Source organism: Capra hircus, chromosome 11 (genome assembly GCF_001704415.2).
Source record: "Capra hircus breed San Clemente chromosome 11, ASM170441v1, whole genome shotgun sequence".
NCBI lineage: Eukaryota > Metazoa > Chordata > Mammalia > Artiodactyla > Bovidae > Capra > Capra hircus.
Window position 1 is genome coordinate 47542533 of NC_030818.1, and position 19213 is coordinate 47561745.

The 19213-nt window shown below is 44.9% G+C and overlaps 1 protein-coding gene across 2 annotated transcripts in view; it reads right to left on the reverse strand.

Annotated features, from left to right (window-relative positions):
* The window catches only part of SMYD1 (SET and MYND domain containing 1), a 43540-nt gene continuing 26511 nt past the window's right edge, over window positions 2185–19213 (reverse strand). For both annotated transcript variants that reach the window (XM_005686697.3, XM_005686696.3), the window contains 4 exons: window positions 9404–9496; window positions 5380–5543; window positions 3844–4012; window positions 2185–2675 (listed from right to left, as the gene is read on the reverse strand). In XM_005686697.3, coding sequence (XP_005686754.2) covers window positions 2517–2675; window positions 3844–4012; window positions 5380–5543; window positions 9404–9496 — 585 coding nt within the window. In that variant the 3' untranslated portion in view covers window positions 2185–2516. The remainder of the gene's footprint in view (window positions 2676–3843; window positions 4013–5379; window positions 5544–9403; window positions 9497–19213) is intronic.

Below are 19213 nucleotides of genomic sequence, written 5' to 3' on the forward strand. Positions count from 1 at the left end.
ATAAGCCGGAAATGTGAAGAATCCAAGATGAGAGAGAATATAGGGGAAGCGAGGTTCAAAGACCCAGGAGGGGACAGGAGTCCCAGGCACAGGTGGAGAGTTTGGCTTTGGAGGAGAAGGGGGTGTCAGGAGGCGGGGACGGGAAGGACAAGCACAGATGCGACATGTGTGAACCCACATGAGAAGAGGAAACTGAGGAAATCCCATCTCCTGGCCCCTCCATGAAGCAGACACTGAGGGCCTGCTGAAAGCAGAGAACTCAAGAACAGGAGTGAAGACCTGAAATAACCACTGGGCAAAGGGGGAGCCAGTGAGGGGCACGGGAGCACGTCTGGGCTGTACCCCAAGGCCAGCCGAGGTTGGAGAGAAGTCTGTGGAGGAACCTGTGATGAAAGGTGCCATTTTCCTGGCTGTGCACAGACCTCCAGGTACAACGGAGGGAAAATAAGACAGCTGAATTAATCTAGGTCAGAACTCTGCTGGAAGGGGGCATGGGCCAAAAGGAAGACAGACACCTAATTTGAGGAAGAGGGGATGGGAAACAGACCAGGAATATTGGGGAATGACCGGCAGTGTGCCAGATGAGAGTGACAAAGAAGGAAAGAGATTTGGAGGAAGGTTTTAGATGAGGGTAAGTCACTTCAGTCATGTCCAACTCTTTGTGGTCCCACGGACTGTAGCCCACCAGGTTCCTCCGTCCATGAAATTTCCCAGGCAAGAATACCAGAGTGAGTTTCCATTTCCTATTCCAGGGGATCTTCCTAACCCAGGGATCAAACCAGGGTCTCCTGCATTGGCAGGCCAGTTTTTACCACTAGGGCGACCTAGGAAGACTAGGAGTAGAAGAGGGACGGACCATTTGAACTGGCACAGTTGGCTCCCTGGGAGAGGGCTGGTTCCATCCTTTGCCGTGTAGTATGTGGGCTTAGAAGAACTGTCCCTCTCCCAGTGAAAGTTCTAAAGAAGCAGGTATCCTCAATAAAGAGCCAAGTGCCAGGTACAAGTATTCTGCAAAGAGTTGGCATCTTTGCAGAACTTTTTGGACAAAGATTTTGGCACATTGGCAGGGCTGTTGGGTTCCAAGGGAGGTAGTGGATTGTTCTGAGGATGAAGGGGTGTAAGGATGGAAGAAGTGACTCTTTAGACACAGGTGACAAATAAAGGTCCTGGGGGGATCATGTGACTTCGAGATGTTAGTCAGAGCTCTGGGGTCAAGAGTGGCTCCAAAGGATATAGAAGACTTGGTGACACTCCCAAAAAGAGGGTTTTGGTCCAGGATCCCCCAAAACACTGGTGAGAAGTTTGGGCTCCCAGAAGTTACAAGAGCACAATTAGGACAACTGTCCCAGGTCATTGGGACAGCTGGATTGGTTGATTCCCAAGACCCTCACTTTTGAGTGAAAAATCAAGAGCAGCTCCCCAGGAGATGAGAGCAAGTTGATCATACCCCAAAGAGGTCCCAACCTAAGTGTGAAGTGTCTCTGGTAAGAAAAGCAGAGAACTCAGAGTATGGACAATGAAAGAAATTAACCCAAGGAAGTCATAATTATTCATAACTAAAAATAGAGATTTCCTGGGCATCAGTGATGAAGTCTAAGCTGATATAGACCACCCAGGCACATGTAACCAAATCAAATATCCAATTCTGCTGGACCCATGATTATCAGGTAGGTAGGTTTCCAAATTTTTCCCTCAGCTTCACCCTTGAGACTTGGGCCAGAGAAATCTCAGCTAACATCCAACTACTCCCAGAGCATGGGAATCACAGGGCTTGACACAGAGGGTGGAGAAGGGAGCCACTCCCTCTCTGTTCTAAAAGTAGTTTCAGAATAATCCTGGGAATACAGACTTTAAACTGAGGCCTCAAGTGGCTTGAGCAAACCTCCATCTCCTTCTGCATAGTACCCTTATTAAAGAGGTTCTAGTTCTCTGAGTAGGACCCACATGGCCCAAACACAGTCCCTTCCTTCATAACTCCACAGTCACCTGTGGAAACTGGATAACACCCATTCCAGTCAGCAAATCCTGAATATCCCTGAGACACCTGCACAGATAGGTGAGCAAACAACGGAGACTCCAGGTACCTGCAACTCTCAGCTCAGAGGTCATCTCCTCCATGGACACCCACCCCCACCCCCGACGACAACACACACACACACCCTAGACACATACCCTCTCTCCATAGAGCTTACCACTGCATTTATTGTCACGCTGTGCCTTGTTTATGTTTCCTCTCCCCAGTTACCTTGGGGACCTCTTTATACCTAAGGTCTAGCACCCAATAAACATTTGTAGGATGAGTTAGACTGGGCTGGGCTGGGATAGAGTTAAACTGAATTGGACTCAGTTGAAGTTAAAGAAAATGACAGCAGGGATCACAGAGCAGTACGTTCCCATGGCAACAAAGTTGCCCTTTACCCTGATTTCCTCATCAAGGGTCTCCCCAGAAACCCACCACCTCCAGGATGTCTCCCCAGTCCCCCAGCCACGGCGCCCCTCCCCCACCACGCAGGTCCTCATTGCTTCTTGTGGAACAAAGCTGGCGCCGGCTCGTTGCTGGGCTCGGCCATGACCTGCATGGGTTGGTTGTTCAGGGCGGCCTCGCGCATCTTGTGGTACATGAATTCGTTCTGGCGGAACATGCGCAGTTCCATCTCCGTCTGCATCCGCATGGCCTGTGGGACGCGGATACATCAAAAACTGTGATGACAAAGCCCCAGGACATGTCGGTCTCTGACTTAGGCTGGCCCTCCTGGAAAGGACACACATACACCCTGCACACACATGCACGCATGTATACTCACACTCATCCACTGGGGGTCGAATGTCTTGACAGTGGGCTCCATTTGTTAGGAAGAGGCAGTCACACGAACCACTGAGAGAGTAGCTTGAGGGACCGTTCTCAGCAGAGATTATTCTTAGGAAGTGCCAGGTGGGGACCTTGGTTTGAACCTTGGCTCCTGCACTGAAATCCCATCTAACATTGTGGGACTTAATCCCTTCAGCCCTCAAGTTGTTCATACATGAAACGGGTGAGATGCCCTTGTACTTTATAATGTGCCGGGAAGACTACAGCCTGTGACACATAGCAAAACCCTCACCCTCGTAATGTTAATTCAAGAAATATTTATCAAGGGCCAGGCTTCGCTGCAGGGCTAAGGTCAGAGCAGTGAATATGGTGACAATGACTTATTTGACAAGCTTAATATACTGACATAAAGTTAGTCTTCTCGTACATTCTATGATGCCAGAGTCTGTCCTCTTTCCCTACACCGCTGCCTGAGGACAGTCTTTTGAACTCTGTTACTTTCAAATAAATCAGTCTTCAAAACACAAAGGAAACCAGTAGCTATGAAGAGCATGCCATTCACACACCAACTCATCAAACCCTTGTGCCAACCCTGTCTTTTTCCTCCATTTCACTGATGAGGAGACTGAGGCCCATACATTCAGTATTAGCAGCCACACAGCTGGAAAGTGGTAAAGCAGGAATTGGATCCCAGCAGTCTGATTCTAAAGCCTGTGCTCTCTGACTCTACTCCATGTAGCAGGTTTTCTAATGTACGTGATACACACACATGCACACCATTAGGTTTTCTCAGTCCAGACGTGGAACATCTTAGGGTTCAAGTCTGAGCTTTGCCATCCACTCGCTTTGTGACTAAGGACAGGTTATTCTCCTTCCATGGGCCTCAGTTTTTTCAGATGTAAAATGAGAGGAAAGACTAAGCATGTCTGAATTCCCTCCTGGTCTAGCAGGCAACTAGGGTCTTTGCAAAAGCAGAATCTAGTACTCAGCTTTCATCTTCAGAGAGCCCAGCCCAGCCCCACAATGCCACTTGCCTCTAAGTCCTTGGTGATGGGATGAGAGGGTCCATGTGTGACCAGGAGGATGGCATAAGCTTTGCAGATCATGCCATGCCCCACCTCAATGTTGCCAGCATGCCAGTTGGTCAGCCCTGCCCGCATGATGGCCATGCCCAGCTGGGCATTGTTGGGATGGTACAGCTTCCTGTAAGGACATAGCAAGTAATCATAACCCATATTCCCAACCTGCCTTGCATCTGCACAGCATTTGACAGCTAACAAGGGACCATGGGACTTTCCTGGTGGTCCAGTGGTTAACAATCCTCCTTCCAATGCAGAGGACACAGGTTCAATCCCTCGTTGGGGAATTAAGATCCCACTTGCTGTGGGGCAACTAGAGAGCCTGTGTGCCACAACTAGAGAGAAGCCTCAGCACACTGCAATGAAGACCCAGGGCAGCCAAAATTAAATAAATAAATAAAACAAAGTGACCTCACTGATTAAGTCCATTTGCTTTCCCATCAGCCCTGGGAGGTATCCACCATCAAAGATAGATTGAGGCACACAGAGCCACAGTCAGATACCAAACACCCACGTGGTGAGGCTGTGAGGTGGAGACTCTGACCTGGGCCACTGAGCCAAATCCTCACAGGGAAACGGGGTCAGGATTGTACTTGGAACTTGAGTACTGGGAGCTGGCAGCCTTTAGGAGCACCCAACCTCTCCTTGGGAAAAAGCTAAGAAGTTTAGGGGAAAAAACAATTTGAATGTTCTTCATGGGACAAAATAGTATTTTTACTTCCCTGGTACCCTCCTTTTGTACCCTCCATGGATTGAAGAGGGTACCCTCCATTCAAAAAAATACAACTTTCTTATGCAAAAGTGTTCATTTGGCCAGAAATACAAATTCACACACCAGTGTGGACACATACAGCAAGAGATGACATTAGCAGAGGAAAGGCAAGGAAGTTGCCTTTTACAGTTTATAAGCAAGGATGGCCCACACTTCTTTTATTTTCTTTTTTTTCCCTTCTCTCTCTCTCTGTTTTTTGTTTGCTTGTTTGTTGTTTTTTATCACACTGTGGGGCTTGCAGAATCTAAGTTTCCAAACCAGGGATTGAAATCTCACCCCCTGCAGTAGAAGCACAGAGTCTTAACCACTGGACTATCAGGGAAGTCCCTCTCTTTTTTCTTTTGATAAGCTCTAAAGCTGCAAGATTGCCTCTGTTGATTGGTTGGGGGTGGGGGGAACCTTTCTAGGCACTTAAAATCAAGCCAGATTTAGCCTTAAGGAAACCAAAGGCAGAAGACCCAAATAATAGACAACCTGGAGGTGGGAAAGACAAAGGTTGACACACAGATTTCATCTCAAGTATCAGATCTGATTATTTGGACATTATTGCTGGGTACACCATGATAAAGAGGTTCAGTCATAAAGAGGATGGTGATCGATTACTAATGCCTGCTGTGAGTGCCAGAAGGAGGGATATAGTGATATGCCTGCCATCTTCTTACCATCCCTGAAATAGACACATTTCTGGAGACTACCTGAGCCCCAGGATCGTCACCTACATGTAGCCATCCACCATCCTCCTGGCGTAGTGTGAGGCCTCCTCAAAGGCCTGCAGGTAGGAGAGGACCTCGGAAACAATGCTCAGCAGCCGCAGCGTGTAGATGTTGGTGTCGGCAAACACTGGCTCCTGCTTCTGCAGGCACTCCCGGCATAACTTCACAACCTAGGAGACACAAGCCCTGTCCGTACTCACTGCACCAGAGCACAAGCTTAATTCACATACGGGAGCATCATGATGCTGCTGGACACTCATGCTTCGAAGACTGAGGAAATTGCTAACAGAGATGGGAAAGCACCAGCTTGTGATTTGAAGAGAAAAATGGTTCCCATTTGGCTAAGATGTAGGAATGGAAAGGGTAACAGTGGGACACAGCACTGACACGGCAGGATGAGGAGTTACCATAGAAGTTTGTATGGAGTCTGTTAACAGATGAATGGTACATATATACAAGGGAATTCTACTCAGCCATAAAAAGGAAATGAATTTGAGTCAGTTGTAGTGAGATGGATGACCCTAGAGCCTGTTATACAGAATGATGTAAGTCAGAAAGACAAAAACAAATATTGCATATTAATGCATATATATGGAATCTAGAATATTCGTTAGAAGGACTAATGCTGAAGCTGAAGCTCCGATACTTTGACCACCTGATGCGAAGGGCTGACTCATTGGAAAAGACCCTGACCCTGGGAAAGATTGAGGGTGGGAGGAGAAGGGGATGACAGAGGATGAGATGGTTGGATAGCATCATTGACTCAATGGACACAAGTCTGAACAAACTCTGGGAGGACAGGGAAGTGAAGGACAGGGAAGCCTGGGGTGCTGCAGTCCATGGGGTTGCAAAGAGTCGGACACGACTGAGGGACTGAACTGAACTGAACAACAACAAATGGAATCTAGAAAAATAGTACTGATGAACCTATTCGCAGAGAAGGGATGGAGATGCAGACATCTTTCTCTGTGTCCGTACCTCTGCCATATGAGGATGCAGTGAGATGATATGCATGGAAGGTGGCCAGACAAACATGAACTAAGTGTCCTATCTGCTGTATGTATGTGTGCTAGTCAGGAGTTTCCTTAGCAATTGACAGAAACCTAAATAAAACTGGTTAAGAATAATGGAATCACACAATGGTATATTACAAGGAACTCAGCCATTAAAAGGAACAAAACTGGGTCATTTGTAGATGTGGATGGACCTAGAGCTGTCATACAGAGTGAAATGAAGTAAGTCAAAAAGAGAAAATTAAATATCGTATATTAATGCATATATGTGGAATATGAAAAGTGGTATTGATGAACCTATTTGCAGGGAAGGAATGGAGACGCAGATATAAAGAATGGACACATAGGCGAAAGAGAGGGAAGGACGAACTGAGAAGGTAGCATTGACATATATACACCATCATGTGTAAAATGGATAACTAGCGGGAAGCTGCTATATAACACAGGGAGTCCAGCCTGGCACTCCATGGCAACCTAGAAGGGTGGAATGTGTCAGGGAGGGAGGCTCAAGGGGGAAGAGATACATATATATTTATGACTGATTGGCATTGATGTATGTCAGAGACCTCCACAACATTGTAATTATCCTCCAATTAAAAAAGAAGTCAGTAGGGAGTTATAAAAGCTATATTCACACATTACTTCCTCTCACAACAGCATGATGAGAGAGGTGCTGCTAATATCCTCATTTTCCCAGATGAGGAAACAGAAGCACAAAGAGGGTAAGTGCTTTGCTGAAGTTATACAGAGAGTGAGTGATGGAGTGAAGATTTAAACCAAGCAATGGAGCTTTATCTTAACCATCATGTCCATGATTCTCCATCGTGGCTGTGCTTTGGAATCATCTGGAGAGCTTTTTTTTTTTTTTAACACCTGGAACAAGTAAAATTTCTAGTTCTTAACTATGCTTCAATAAAGCTGGGAAAACAGAAAGAGGATACCACATGCTGGAAGATATGGCCCCTTCTCATGAAGTATTGCTTATAAAGCTGTGGTTCACCTGAGCCTTTGACAGCATTATAAAACTTTTTATTAGGCTAGGAGGATATGTGTGGTATGGTAGGTGATGTAACCAGTAGAATCCAAGCTATGGTTCCATTTCCACACTTCTATGGCTATAAAATGCATCATTTGGACTAGTGATACCAGCATGCACTCAGGTACCACTGGGACAAAGTCTCTGTAAGTCCCTGGAGAGCTTTTTAAAATCCCAGTGTCTGAGTCCTACCCCAGACCAAAAAAATTAAATATCTAGGGGAGGGACCCTAGCATCTGTAGCTCGTATTTGCCCCCGGGTGGCCCTTATGCACAGTGACATTGGACAGTCATGACCTGCTAGAGGTGTACAGGATGGATTGGCAGAGAGAGGGCCCAGGAGACTGACTAGAAGGAGGCCACACTGGTCCTGGTGAGGAAGAAGATGGGCTCAATCCCAAGGGACTTGGAGGCAGGCTTTCCTGACTAACTCACGTGTAGACATAGCTTCAGTGATGCCCTACAAAGTCAGATGGTTTCTAGATTTTAGTGGTTCATAGCTCTCTTCTTTTTCCCTTGCTAATCTCATGGAAGAAACGTCACACAATTCTTTCCATTTCTAATGAGTGGAAATTAGTTTTCTCTGAGATTCTCCCAGAGGCCCCTGGGGCAACTGGGTGGGTAGGGGGTAGTGATGGAGTGTGAGCTAACAAACAATCCATCCTGAAAACAATCATGAGCTCATAGGCAGTGTCCAGCCCTACATCTGGCCCTGCCCAGCTTGAGCACAGAAGAAGACAAATGAAGAAGAAGAGGGGACAGAGGAATGGAATCAGGAGCTGAAGCTCTTACCTCAAACCTCTAGATTTTCTATATTGTACAGTAACACTTTGTTCATGGGACTCTCCCTGAGACTTGACAGACTCCTGGGAGGCAAGCAGCATGTCCTGTGTTGGTCACCTCAATAAGGGCTCAAAAATGGGCAGTGAATGAGTGAGGACAGAAGAATGAAGACAACGGAAAAGCTGACAGAAATGAACAGAAATGAATCTCCCACACTGCCACACCCTGCTAAGTCGCTTCAGTTGTGTCCAACTCTGCAACCCCATAGACGGCAGCCCACCAGGCTCCCCCATCCCTGGGATTCTCCAGGCAAGAACACTGGAGTGGGTTGCCATTTCCTTCTCAATGCATGAAAGTGAAAAGTGAAAGCGAAGTCGCTCAGTCGTGTTCAAGTCTTTGTGACCCCATGGACTGCAGCCTACCAGGCTCCTCCATCCATGGGATTTTCCAGGCAAGAGTACTGGAGTGGGGTGCCATTGCCTTCTCCTAGTGGCATCCAAATCCAGCCACACAAGTTGTTTAAAGAGCTTGGAGGGAAAAAAAAAAAATACTGTGATGATCCCTGTGTTCTGTTGCAGACCGGGTGAATCACATCTCAGAGGGTGAGACACAGGAATCTGTTTTTCCAACAAACTGCCTGAGTGAATTCAATGCAAGTAAGTGCTCTGCAGGTCAGTGCTGGTGGTGGGTCTCAACTTTAGGTGCACATTGAAATCACGTGGGAGCTTTAAAAATCTTGATGTCTGGGTTCCACTCCAAGAGATTCTGGAAGGACTGTCCTGAGCATCAGTATTTTTCAGTGATTCTAGTGTACAGCTTGGCTCTAGTGTAGAGCCAGGGTTGAATGCACAGTTAGAAGAGCCCGGAAACTGTAAGCAGGACACACATTCAGTTACCAGAAAGCAAGCCATCCACTGCCGTTTCCATTCCTCCGTCCCTGATGCCAACCTAAAATATTATAGACCATCCCCCAAACCCCAGGGACGTTTGTCAGGCTGCCTGTGCTTTCCTCAAACTCTAAAAGAGGCTGCATGGCTTAAGGGCAAGAAGAGTCATGGTCTCAATCATGGGACATCTTCCAGAAAAAACCCTGCTTGGTAGCCTCCCCATCTTGACTGCCCCCCACCATTTCCCTCCTTTACTAAAGAACCCTTCTGCCCTCTTCCCCACCCCTGTCCCCTATAAAAATGAATTTTTACCTCATGGTACAAACCCTCGGAGCGAGCCTTGTCGATTTTCTCCAGTGTATCCTTGGAGAATTGTATCATCTCCTTCACCACCTCCTGAGAGGGCTGGGAAAGGAAGGGACGTTGAGTTGGAGGCCCCTTTGTGAGACAACCCACCGCATCTCTGAACAGCCAACATTTTTTTTAATTGGAGGATAATTGCTTTGCAATGTTGTGTTAGTTTCTGCTGTTCACCGAAGTGAATCAGCCATAACTGTACACATATCCCCCTTCCTCTGGGACCTCCCTCGCACCCACCCCCCCTCATCCCAGAGAACCGAAGTGAACCCCCTGTGCTCTAGAGGAGGCTTCCACTGGTTCTCTTTTTATACATGGCAGAGTATATATGTCAATCTCCCAATTTGTCCCACCCTCCCATTCCCCCCCACCATGTCTACATTTTAGTTCTCTATGTCAGCGTCTCATTCCTGCCCTGCAAATAGGTTCAGTTGCTCTTGTTGACATTTACTGTAGCACGAGATTAATGCCTTCCTCCTTGTGAAAGCTTCGTTTCTGTAAATGCTGCTCAGGATCCCTGTAGTTTTTCCAACTCCCTCATTATGCTTCTGATGCACATTGCATTTTCCGTTGACCAAGTCCCAGAGCCTTGCTGCTGGGTCACATTCCCCAGCCCAGCTCATGCCTGGGTTTATAGACCCCAATGAAGAATCTGACATTAATCCCTGTTGTGTTTTCCTGGCATTTTGGATTCTTATTGTATTCTATCACTCAAATGTTTGCCATTCTTCCTCTTGACTTCAAATCAACCACATATTCTATAGGTATGACCTTGAATTTTTGTTTTCACCCAAATACTGGCCAGCACAGGTCTGAGGACAGAGGCTGAGGGTTTGACCAAAAAAAAAAAAAAAAAAATCATACTCCAGTTTGCCACTGAAGCTCATTAAACAGGGCCCTATGGCTGTGGGCTGTCAACCCTTTCATGTGTCTCTGCATCCAGCTCATAGTTCCTAGGATGATCAAAATGATATCATGGAACGTCCTTGGTGATCTGGTGGTTAAGAATCCACCTTACAAAGCAGGGACACAGGTTCCATCCCTGGTCAGGGAAATAAGATCCCACATGCCCAGGAGCAACCAAATCTGCATGACGCAACTGTTGAGACACAGGTGCCAAAACTATAGTCAGTGCACTGCAACAAAAGGCCCAGAGTGCCTCAGTGAAGACCTGACACCACAAAGTAAATAAATGCATGGTTTAAAAAAAACAGCTATCATGAAGAACTTGTTAGCTGTGAAATCTAGACCAATTAGGCTTCCTATGTTTGCCTAAGCAGTCTAGCAATCTTGAAAAACAAAAACGAGGTTTTGATATTAGAGGTTTTAATATTCGAATATTTGATATTCGATGTAATTAAGAACCCAGTTCCCATGAAAGCATAATTTTGAAGAAGTGCCAGATTTCCCAAAGACCAAAGAAAGAGTTTGCCTGCAATGCTTACCAATATCAGAAGCTCTTTTCTGGGGGGAAAAAAATAGTTTTTTGCTTAGGCAAATCTGATATAATTTTTTGCAAAATAAAAATATTTTTATTATTTATTCTGACTGTAAAATTAATATATGCAAACTGTAAAAAAATAAATAAAACATGTGAAAAAATATGGAGAAAAAAAGCGGAAATCTCCAGAACTCACCCAAAGATGGACACAGTATGTTGAGGAGTATTTTCTAATACATATACACAGGAATAATATTTTAAATATTTAACAACTAGTATAGGGAAAGCACTGACAGATCAAAGGCACAGACCCATCAATAGTATGTGTATGTGACCATATCAGCTTACACTGGCTGAACTTCGATCCTGCATGTTCACACATGCGAGAGTGTTTCTACATCAATAGCATCATATTCTTCTAACTGGTATAGTAACATATTTCTCTCTATTGCCTGTTTTTTTTTTCACTCATTATGGTCAAAGCTATGGTTTTTCCAGTAGACATGTATGGATGTTAGAGTTGGACCATAAAGAAGGCTGAATGCCGAAGAACTGATGCTTTTGAACTATGGTGCTGAAGCAGACTCTTGAGAGTCCCTTGGAGTGCAAGGAGATCAAACCAGTCAATCCTAAAGGAAATCAGTCCTGAATATTCATTGGTAGGACTGATGCCAAAACTGAAGCTCCAGTACTTTGGCCATCTGATGCAGAGAGCCGACTCATTGGAAAAGACCCTGGTGCTGGGAAATATTGAAGCAAAAAGAAGCGGGTGGCAGAGGATGAGATGGTTAGATAGCACTATTGACTCCATGGGCAGGAATCTGAGCAAACTCAGGGAGACAGTGAAGGACACGGGGTCCTGAAAAGCTGCAGTCCATGGGTTTGCACAGAGTTGGACACGACTTAGTGACTGAACAGTAGATATTTCCCCATTTAAATATGAAAGCAAAGCTACCAAGCATTTTAAAGAACTTTACAGATATTATCCTGCTGCCCACATGAAGAGCTCATTCATTCTGTGTTCTAAGCATAACAGTCTGGAGGGAAAGGAGCATGAGACTAATTTTCTAAGGAAAATGGTCTATCCCAGGCAAAAAAAAGCCCGTAACTGCTTTCTAAAATAAAACCAAAAGCCGATATTGCCTTTTTAATAACTAGAATTTTCTACTGTATGAAGCTAGACTAATTTATTTAATCAGATCTCCAAGTATCCAATTTTTTTTTTTACCATAAGGAATTGGGGTCAACAACTCTGTTTAGATTTTCTGCTTAAATTGTTTTGTGGAGTCACCTCCCCTAAACTATCAAAAACTAAGAGAATGGGCATCCGTCCCCTTAAAAACAACCCTCCTCCATAAATGGAGATCAGGGTCTTCTCTCAAGCGCCCAGCTGCCTTGAGCCAGCTCTGCTGTGTTCACCTTGCAGTAGGAGAGCTGCCAACCAAGAAAAGCTTGCTTCAACATCAGGATCACTTAAAGAAGTGGGATTATGTTTCTTTTTCTCCCCTCCCCTCCACTTATTTTGACTCCTGCAGAATTCTTCATTATCCCTACAATTCTAACTACCTTCATTTCCATGTCCTTCTGTACCTGAAAAGTGAAAATGTCAGTCACTTGGCCATGACTGACTCTTTGTGACTCCATAGACTGTAGTAGTTTGCCAGCCTCCTCTGTTCATGGAATTCTCCAGGCAAGAATATTGGAGGGGGTTGCCATTCCTTTCTCCAAGGGATCTTCCCAACCCAGGGATAGAAATCAGGCCTGCTGCACTGCAGGAAGATTGTTCATTGTCTGAGCTACCAGGGAAGCCTAGGCTTCCCCACAATGCTGTGTTTGTTTCTGTACTTGCCTCACAGCCTGACAATCGACGCATACGTCAGTGCTCTGCCTTTCACTGGGTCTCACTCCTGGGTTAACCTTCAGCTTGACCTTTGATTTGGCTGAGATTTCTGGCTGCCTTCCTGCTTGATGACCCAAATGTTGACTTCCCACCTGAGTGCTACTCAGCCCCGTTAGTTAACTGGTCATGTCTTGGTCCCAGACCACATCATTTCAGTGTGTGTCTGCTTCCTTACGGAGAAGGCAATGGCGACCCACTCCAGTGCTCTTGCCTGGAAAATCCCATGGATGGAGGAGCCTGGTAGGCTGCAGTCCATGGAGTCGCTAAGAGTGGGACACGACTGAGTGACTTCACTTTCAGTTTTCACTTTCCACTTTCCTGCATTGGAGAAGAAAATGGCAACCCACTCCAGTGTTCTTGCCTGGAGAATCCCAGGGACGGGGGAGCCTGGTGGGCTGCCATCTATGGGGTCGCACAGAGAAGCGACTTAGCATCAGGAGCTGCTTCCCTAAGCCCATTTGAATCAACATTAGTGAGAGGAGTCCAGGTCTTGCCTAGTGTGCAGAGTCCTGTAAGTAGGGTCCAGAGGTGTATCGTATCATCCATCCATCAAACCTACATCTTCAGTTTCACCTATCATTTGTTGCCCAAGTGTTGGCTCATAAAATCCCATCTAGTTGATGACTACTAGTCTCCAAGTTACTGTAAGTTCCATCATATTCAAAATTCTTAGTGAATCTTCTCAAGTAATCAATAACTTGCAGAATAGACTCAGAGAATACCAAGCTGTTAGATGTTAAGAAAAATGGTACTGATGAACCTATCTGCAGGGCAGGAATAGAGACGCAGACATAGAGAACAGACCTTGGACACAGAGGGGGCAAGACAGGGTGGCACGAATGGAGAGAGTAGCAATGAAATATATATATTACCATATGGAAAATAGATAGCTAATGGGAAGTTGCTGTATAGTATAGGGAGGTCAACACGGTGCTCTGTGACAGCCTAGAGGGGTGGGATGGGGAGATGGGGTGAGATTCAAGAGGGAGGAACATCTGCATACTTATGGCTGATTCACATTGTTGTATGGCAGAAGCCATCATAATGTTGTAAAGCAATTATCCTCCAATTAAAAACAAATTAAAAAAATAAAGTGCATCTCATAGAAAGCATTTTTTAAAAATCTTCTTCAATTTGATGCTGTAAGAAAAAGTGCTACTTTAAGCTCTTGAAGGGAGTTAAATTTTTTCAAGGAAGCAACTGCCACGGTTCTCAAAACAACCTGGCTGAAAGGTTGTTAACTGACCCGTGCAACATGTGATAAAGCTATTCTGAGAAGGGAAATAGGCTGTTCCACTTGGCTCTCTTTTCAGAGTAAGGGCAGGAAAACTTGATCTGCAGATAGGATTTAAGGAACCCCACAGAGAGAGGTTCCACTCTCCTGGAGCACCAAGATTAATAGAAAATAGGGAGGAAGAGAAAGGAGTCAGAGGAGAAGAGGGAGGAGCTAGTGGTGAAGGGGGTCGGGGGGTGGGCACCAGAGGAGGAACCAAAAGAAGAGGAGGGGAGGGAAAGAGGGACAGTGGCTCCCCAAACTTGAAAAACTGAAATATTCCTATGGTGAAAACCATAGGTGAAGGCTGGAGACAGAGGAAAAAAATAAAAAATTTTAAAAACAGCAACTTAAATAAGGAGGGTACAAAGCTACAACTGAGGGAAATTGGTGTTATTTTCTATTTTAAAAATATTTGGTTTTTATTTTTATCCAGCTCTATATGTATATATTACATTATATATATAACATATATATATATAAATGAGTCAGAAACAATTTGATGCCAACTGAAGGTTTGAAGTTGAGTCACAAAGGCTGGTGTACAGAGAGGAGCTTATCAGACTGTGATAAAGCATATTTAAATAAATAAAAGCAATTGTGATGACATCATAGTAAAGCCTGAAGGAACTGTTAATAAGATAGTCCAATGCCCCATTTCACAGATGAGGAAACTGAAACCCACAAGGAAGAACCTTGCCCAAGCTTAGACATTCAGGGCCACAGCCAGAATGAGAACACAGGCCTCCTAATTTTTTTCTCCAGTGTCCTTTCCACTACAATATTGGGAGGTTGGGCGGAGTGAAAGTGTTAGTCACTCAGTCGTGTCTGACTCTGTGACCCCATGGACTGCAGCCTGCCAGGCTCCTCTGTCCATGGAATTCTCCAGGCAAGAGTACTGGAGTGGGTAGCCATTCGGCAATGGCAACCCATCCAGTACTCTCGCCTGGAAAATCCCATGGATGGAGGTGCCTGGAAGGCTGCAGTCCATGGGGTCGCTAGGAGTTGGACACAACTGAGCAACTTCATTTTCACTTTTCACTTTCATGCATTGGAGAAGGAAATGGCAACCCACTCCAGTGTTCTTGCCTGGAGAATCCCAGGGACGGGGGAGCCTGGTGGGCTGCCATCTATAGGGTCGCACAGAGTCGGACACGACTGAAGTGACTTAGCAGCAGCAGCAGCCATTCCCTTCTCCAGTCTGCTATATTGTAATAGCCTTTTATTATGTCTTCAAATGCACTTGCTTTTAAAAAATTATACTCAAAAATTTTTTTCTGCTCACTTGTTTTGGTTGAGTCATTGTTATTCCTTTATTTTAATAGAGAAACCAAATTCAGGTCTGACTCTTTGCAACCCCATGGACTGTAGCCCACCAGGCTCCTCTGTCCATGGAATTCACCAGGCAAGAATACTGGAGTGGGTTGCCATTCCCTTCTCCAGGGATCTTTCCAACCCAGGGATCAAACCCAAGTCTCCTGCATTGCAGGTGGATTCTTTACTGTCTGAGCCACCATGAAAACCCAAGTTATTTCTTTATTTTTGATATAAAAATAATAAAAAGCTTTTGCCTTGAATCCAGGTCGGTTCAAGCAGAAATCATTGATGTTTTGTATCAAGAGAGATGTCAGCTCTTCAATTCAGATTGGAAGATGTGGGCATATGGTCACCATCTGGTAGCAGCTTATCTAAAGTGAAGGGGCAGGAACTAACAGCCACACATCACCTACTTAACTATTGATATTGCTAGGTAAATATCAAAAAATTTGAAAGCCTGTATGGGAGGGGAGTTTGGAGGAGAACGGATACATACATGTATACGTATAGCTGGGTTGCTCTGCTGTGCACCTGAAACTAACACAACATTGCTAGTTGGTTATACTCCCATAAAAACTAGAAAGATTAAATGGCAAAAAGAAAAAACAACACATCTGATTTCAGAATCTTAAAATGTAACTACAGATTTTTGGGTGTGTATAAGGATATACTCCTAAAAATGTATAAAATATACAAAAATATTAAAATCTACATGTACAGTGTATTATATGAGCATGCTGCTGCTGCTAAGTCGCTTCAGTCGTGTCCGACTCTGTGCGACCCCAGAGACAGCAGCCCACTAGGCTCCCCCGTCCCTGGGATTTTCCAGGCAAGAACACTGGAGTGGTTTGCCATTTCCTTCTCCAATGCATGAAAGTGAAAGTGAAGTCGCTCAGTCATATCCGACCCTCAGAGACCCCATGGACTGCAGCCTTCCAGGCTCCTCTGTCCATGGGATTTTCCAGGCAAGAGTACTGGAGTGGGGTGCCATTGCCTTCTCTGTTATATGAGCATAGATGCGTCCTTTCAGGATAAGTAAATGGGAAATAAATTAATTAGTACTAAGGAACTCAAAGAGGCTTCCCAGGTGACACTAGTGGTAAAGAGTCAGCCTGCCAATACAGAAGACATAAAGAGACACAGGTTTGATCCTTGGGTCGCGGAGACTCCCTAAAGGAGGGCATGGCAACCTACTCCAGTATTCTTACCTGGGAAATCCCATGGACAGTGGAGCCTGGCAGGCTACAGTTCACAGGGTCACAAAGAGTCAGATACAACTGAAGCAACTTAGCACGCATGCAAAAACGCAAAATAAATTAGATAAGAAACAGATATTCCATGACATAATAAGTAATTTAGTTTCTTATCTAATTTATTTTGAGTTCATTTGTACTAAATTTATAATTAAACTAACACCTTAACTTGGTTTCTATAAAAAGAAACTTCAAAAGATTCAAAGAAATAACTACAGTTATTTCATTTAATTTCAGAAGGGAGAAAAGAAGATCTTGTGTCTTAAAAATTAGGTAGTGGTAGAAGTAAGTTATTAAAAAATTACTCAAGTCCAGGCAGCAGGTGGGAAGGCTGGCTGGCTTGCAGATAAGATACACATTAACCTGCAGGTTCTAGAAGGTCAGGGTAAGGGTGGGCACAGTAGCTTATTCCTTTCTGTACCTCCCGTGGTACTGAGCTCAGTGCCCCACACATACAAGCCAAAACACGTTACCTGGAATATAGAACCTTTGATTCTGTGAAAATGGGGTTGTTCCTATAAAGAACACATTCCTGGGATTTCCCTGGTGGTGCAGTGGATAAGAGTTTGCCTGCCAATGTAGGGGACATGGGTTCCATCCCTGGTCTTGGAAGATTCCACATGCCACTGAGCAACTAAGCCTGTGCGCCACAACTACTGAGTCTGCGTGCTGCAACTACTGACAACCGAGTCCTCTAGAGCCAGTGCACCGCAACGAAGAATAGCCCCCACTCACCGCAACTCAACGAGAGAAAGCCCACATGCAGCAATGAAGACCCAGCATAATCAAAAATAAATTAATAAATAAACAATTTTTTAAAAAGAACACATTCCTGAGTGTTTTGTATCCTGCCCTGTGTCGGGACTGACTTCTGCTTGTACACACGTGGGTAACGTGTGTCTGTGTGAGTGCATGCGTCACCTCTAATTTTAAGCATTAAATAAATTAATTTTAATTTGCATACAGTGTTACATTCCCTTCCCAAATTCAATCCATATGTTTCAGTTCTAACCCCTAGTACCTCAAAACGTGACCTTTTGTAGAAATAGGGTCAGTGCAGGTGTAATTAACTAAGATGGGGTCATATTTAATTAAGGGTGGCCCCTTCATCCAGTGGTACTGGTGTTCTCATAAACAGAATGCCAGGTAAAGAGAAAGATACATGCATGAGGGGAAGACCGTGGAAAGAGGCCCAGGGCCTCTACTATCTAAGGAAAGAGGCCTAGAGCAGATACTCCTTTCATAGCCCTCAATAGGAACCAGTCCAGCCAAGACCTCAATTTCAAATTTTAGTCTCCAGAACTGGGAAACAATACATTTCTATTGTAAGTCACCCTGTATGGGGTCCTGGGTGTTATGGCAGCCCTAGGAAACAAACTCATATGTCAATGTTTGGCCCCTTAACTCTTTTCCCTTAAGAAATAGAGCTCAGACTTCTGTGGTGGCACAGTGGATAAGAATCCACCTGCCAATGCAGGGGACACAGGTTTGATCCCTGGTCCGAGAAGATTCCACATGCCACACAGCAGCTAAAGCCCATGTGCCACAACTACTAAGCCTCCACTCTAGAGTGCACAAGCCACAACCACCGAGCCTGTGTGCCACAACTACAGAAGCATCTAGAGCACATGATCTGAAACAAGAGAAGCCACCACAACGAAAGAGAAGCCTGAGCACTGCAATGAAGGGTTGCCCTGCTTACCACAGCTAGGGAATGCCTGTGCACTGCAAGGAAGACCCAGCCCAACCAAACACAAATACATAAATGCTTCTAAAAAAAGAGATAGAGCTCAGCTAATCACAGCAGCTAAGATGCAGAAACAACCTAAATGTCCTTCAACAGACGAATGAATAAAGAAGATGCGGTGCCTATATACAATGAAATATTACTCAGAGATTTTAAAAGCCATGTGCAGCTCCATGGATGGACCTAGACATTATCATACTAAAGTGAAGTAGGCTAGAAAGAGAAAGACAAACACTATATGGTACCTCTTACATGCGGAATCTAAAATATGAGATGAATGAATTTGTCTACAAAATAGAAACAGACTCACAGACACAGAGAAGAGAGTTATGGTTGCCAAGGGGGCAGGGAGGGAAGGATTGGGAGTTTGAGGCTGGCAGATGCAAACTATTGTTTATAGAATGAATAAACAACAAAGTCCTCCTACGTAGCACAGGAAACTATATTCAGTATCCCACGATAAACCATAATGGGAAAAAACATGAAAAAGAATTATGTGTGTGTGTGTATAGGCTTCCCAGGTGGCACTAGCGGTAAAGAACCTGCCTGCCAGTCCAGGAGACATAAGAGACACAGGTTCTATCCCTGGATCAGGAAGATCCCCTAGAGGAGGGCATGGCAACCCACTCCAGTACTCTTGCCTGGAAAGTGCTATGGACAGAGAAGTTTGGCAGGCAGCAGTCCAGAGGGTCACACAGAGTTGGACACGACTGAAGCGACTTAGCATGCACACACACATGTATAACTGAATCATTTTGCTGTATACCAGAGACTAACACAACACTGTAAATCAATTATACTTCAATTAAAAAATAATAAATAAAAAAAAGAAAT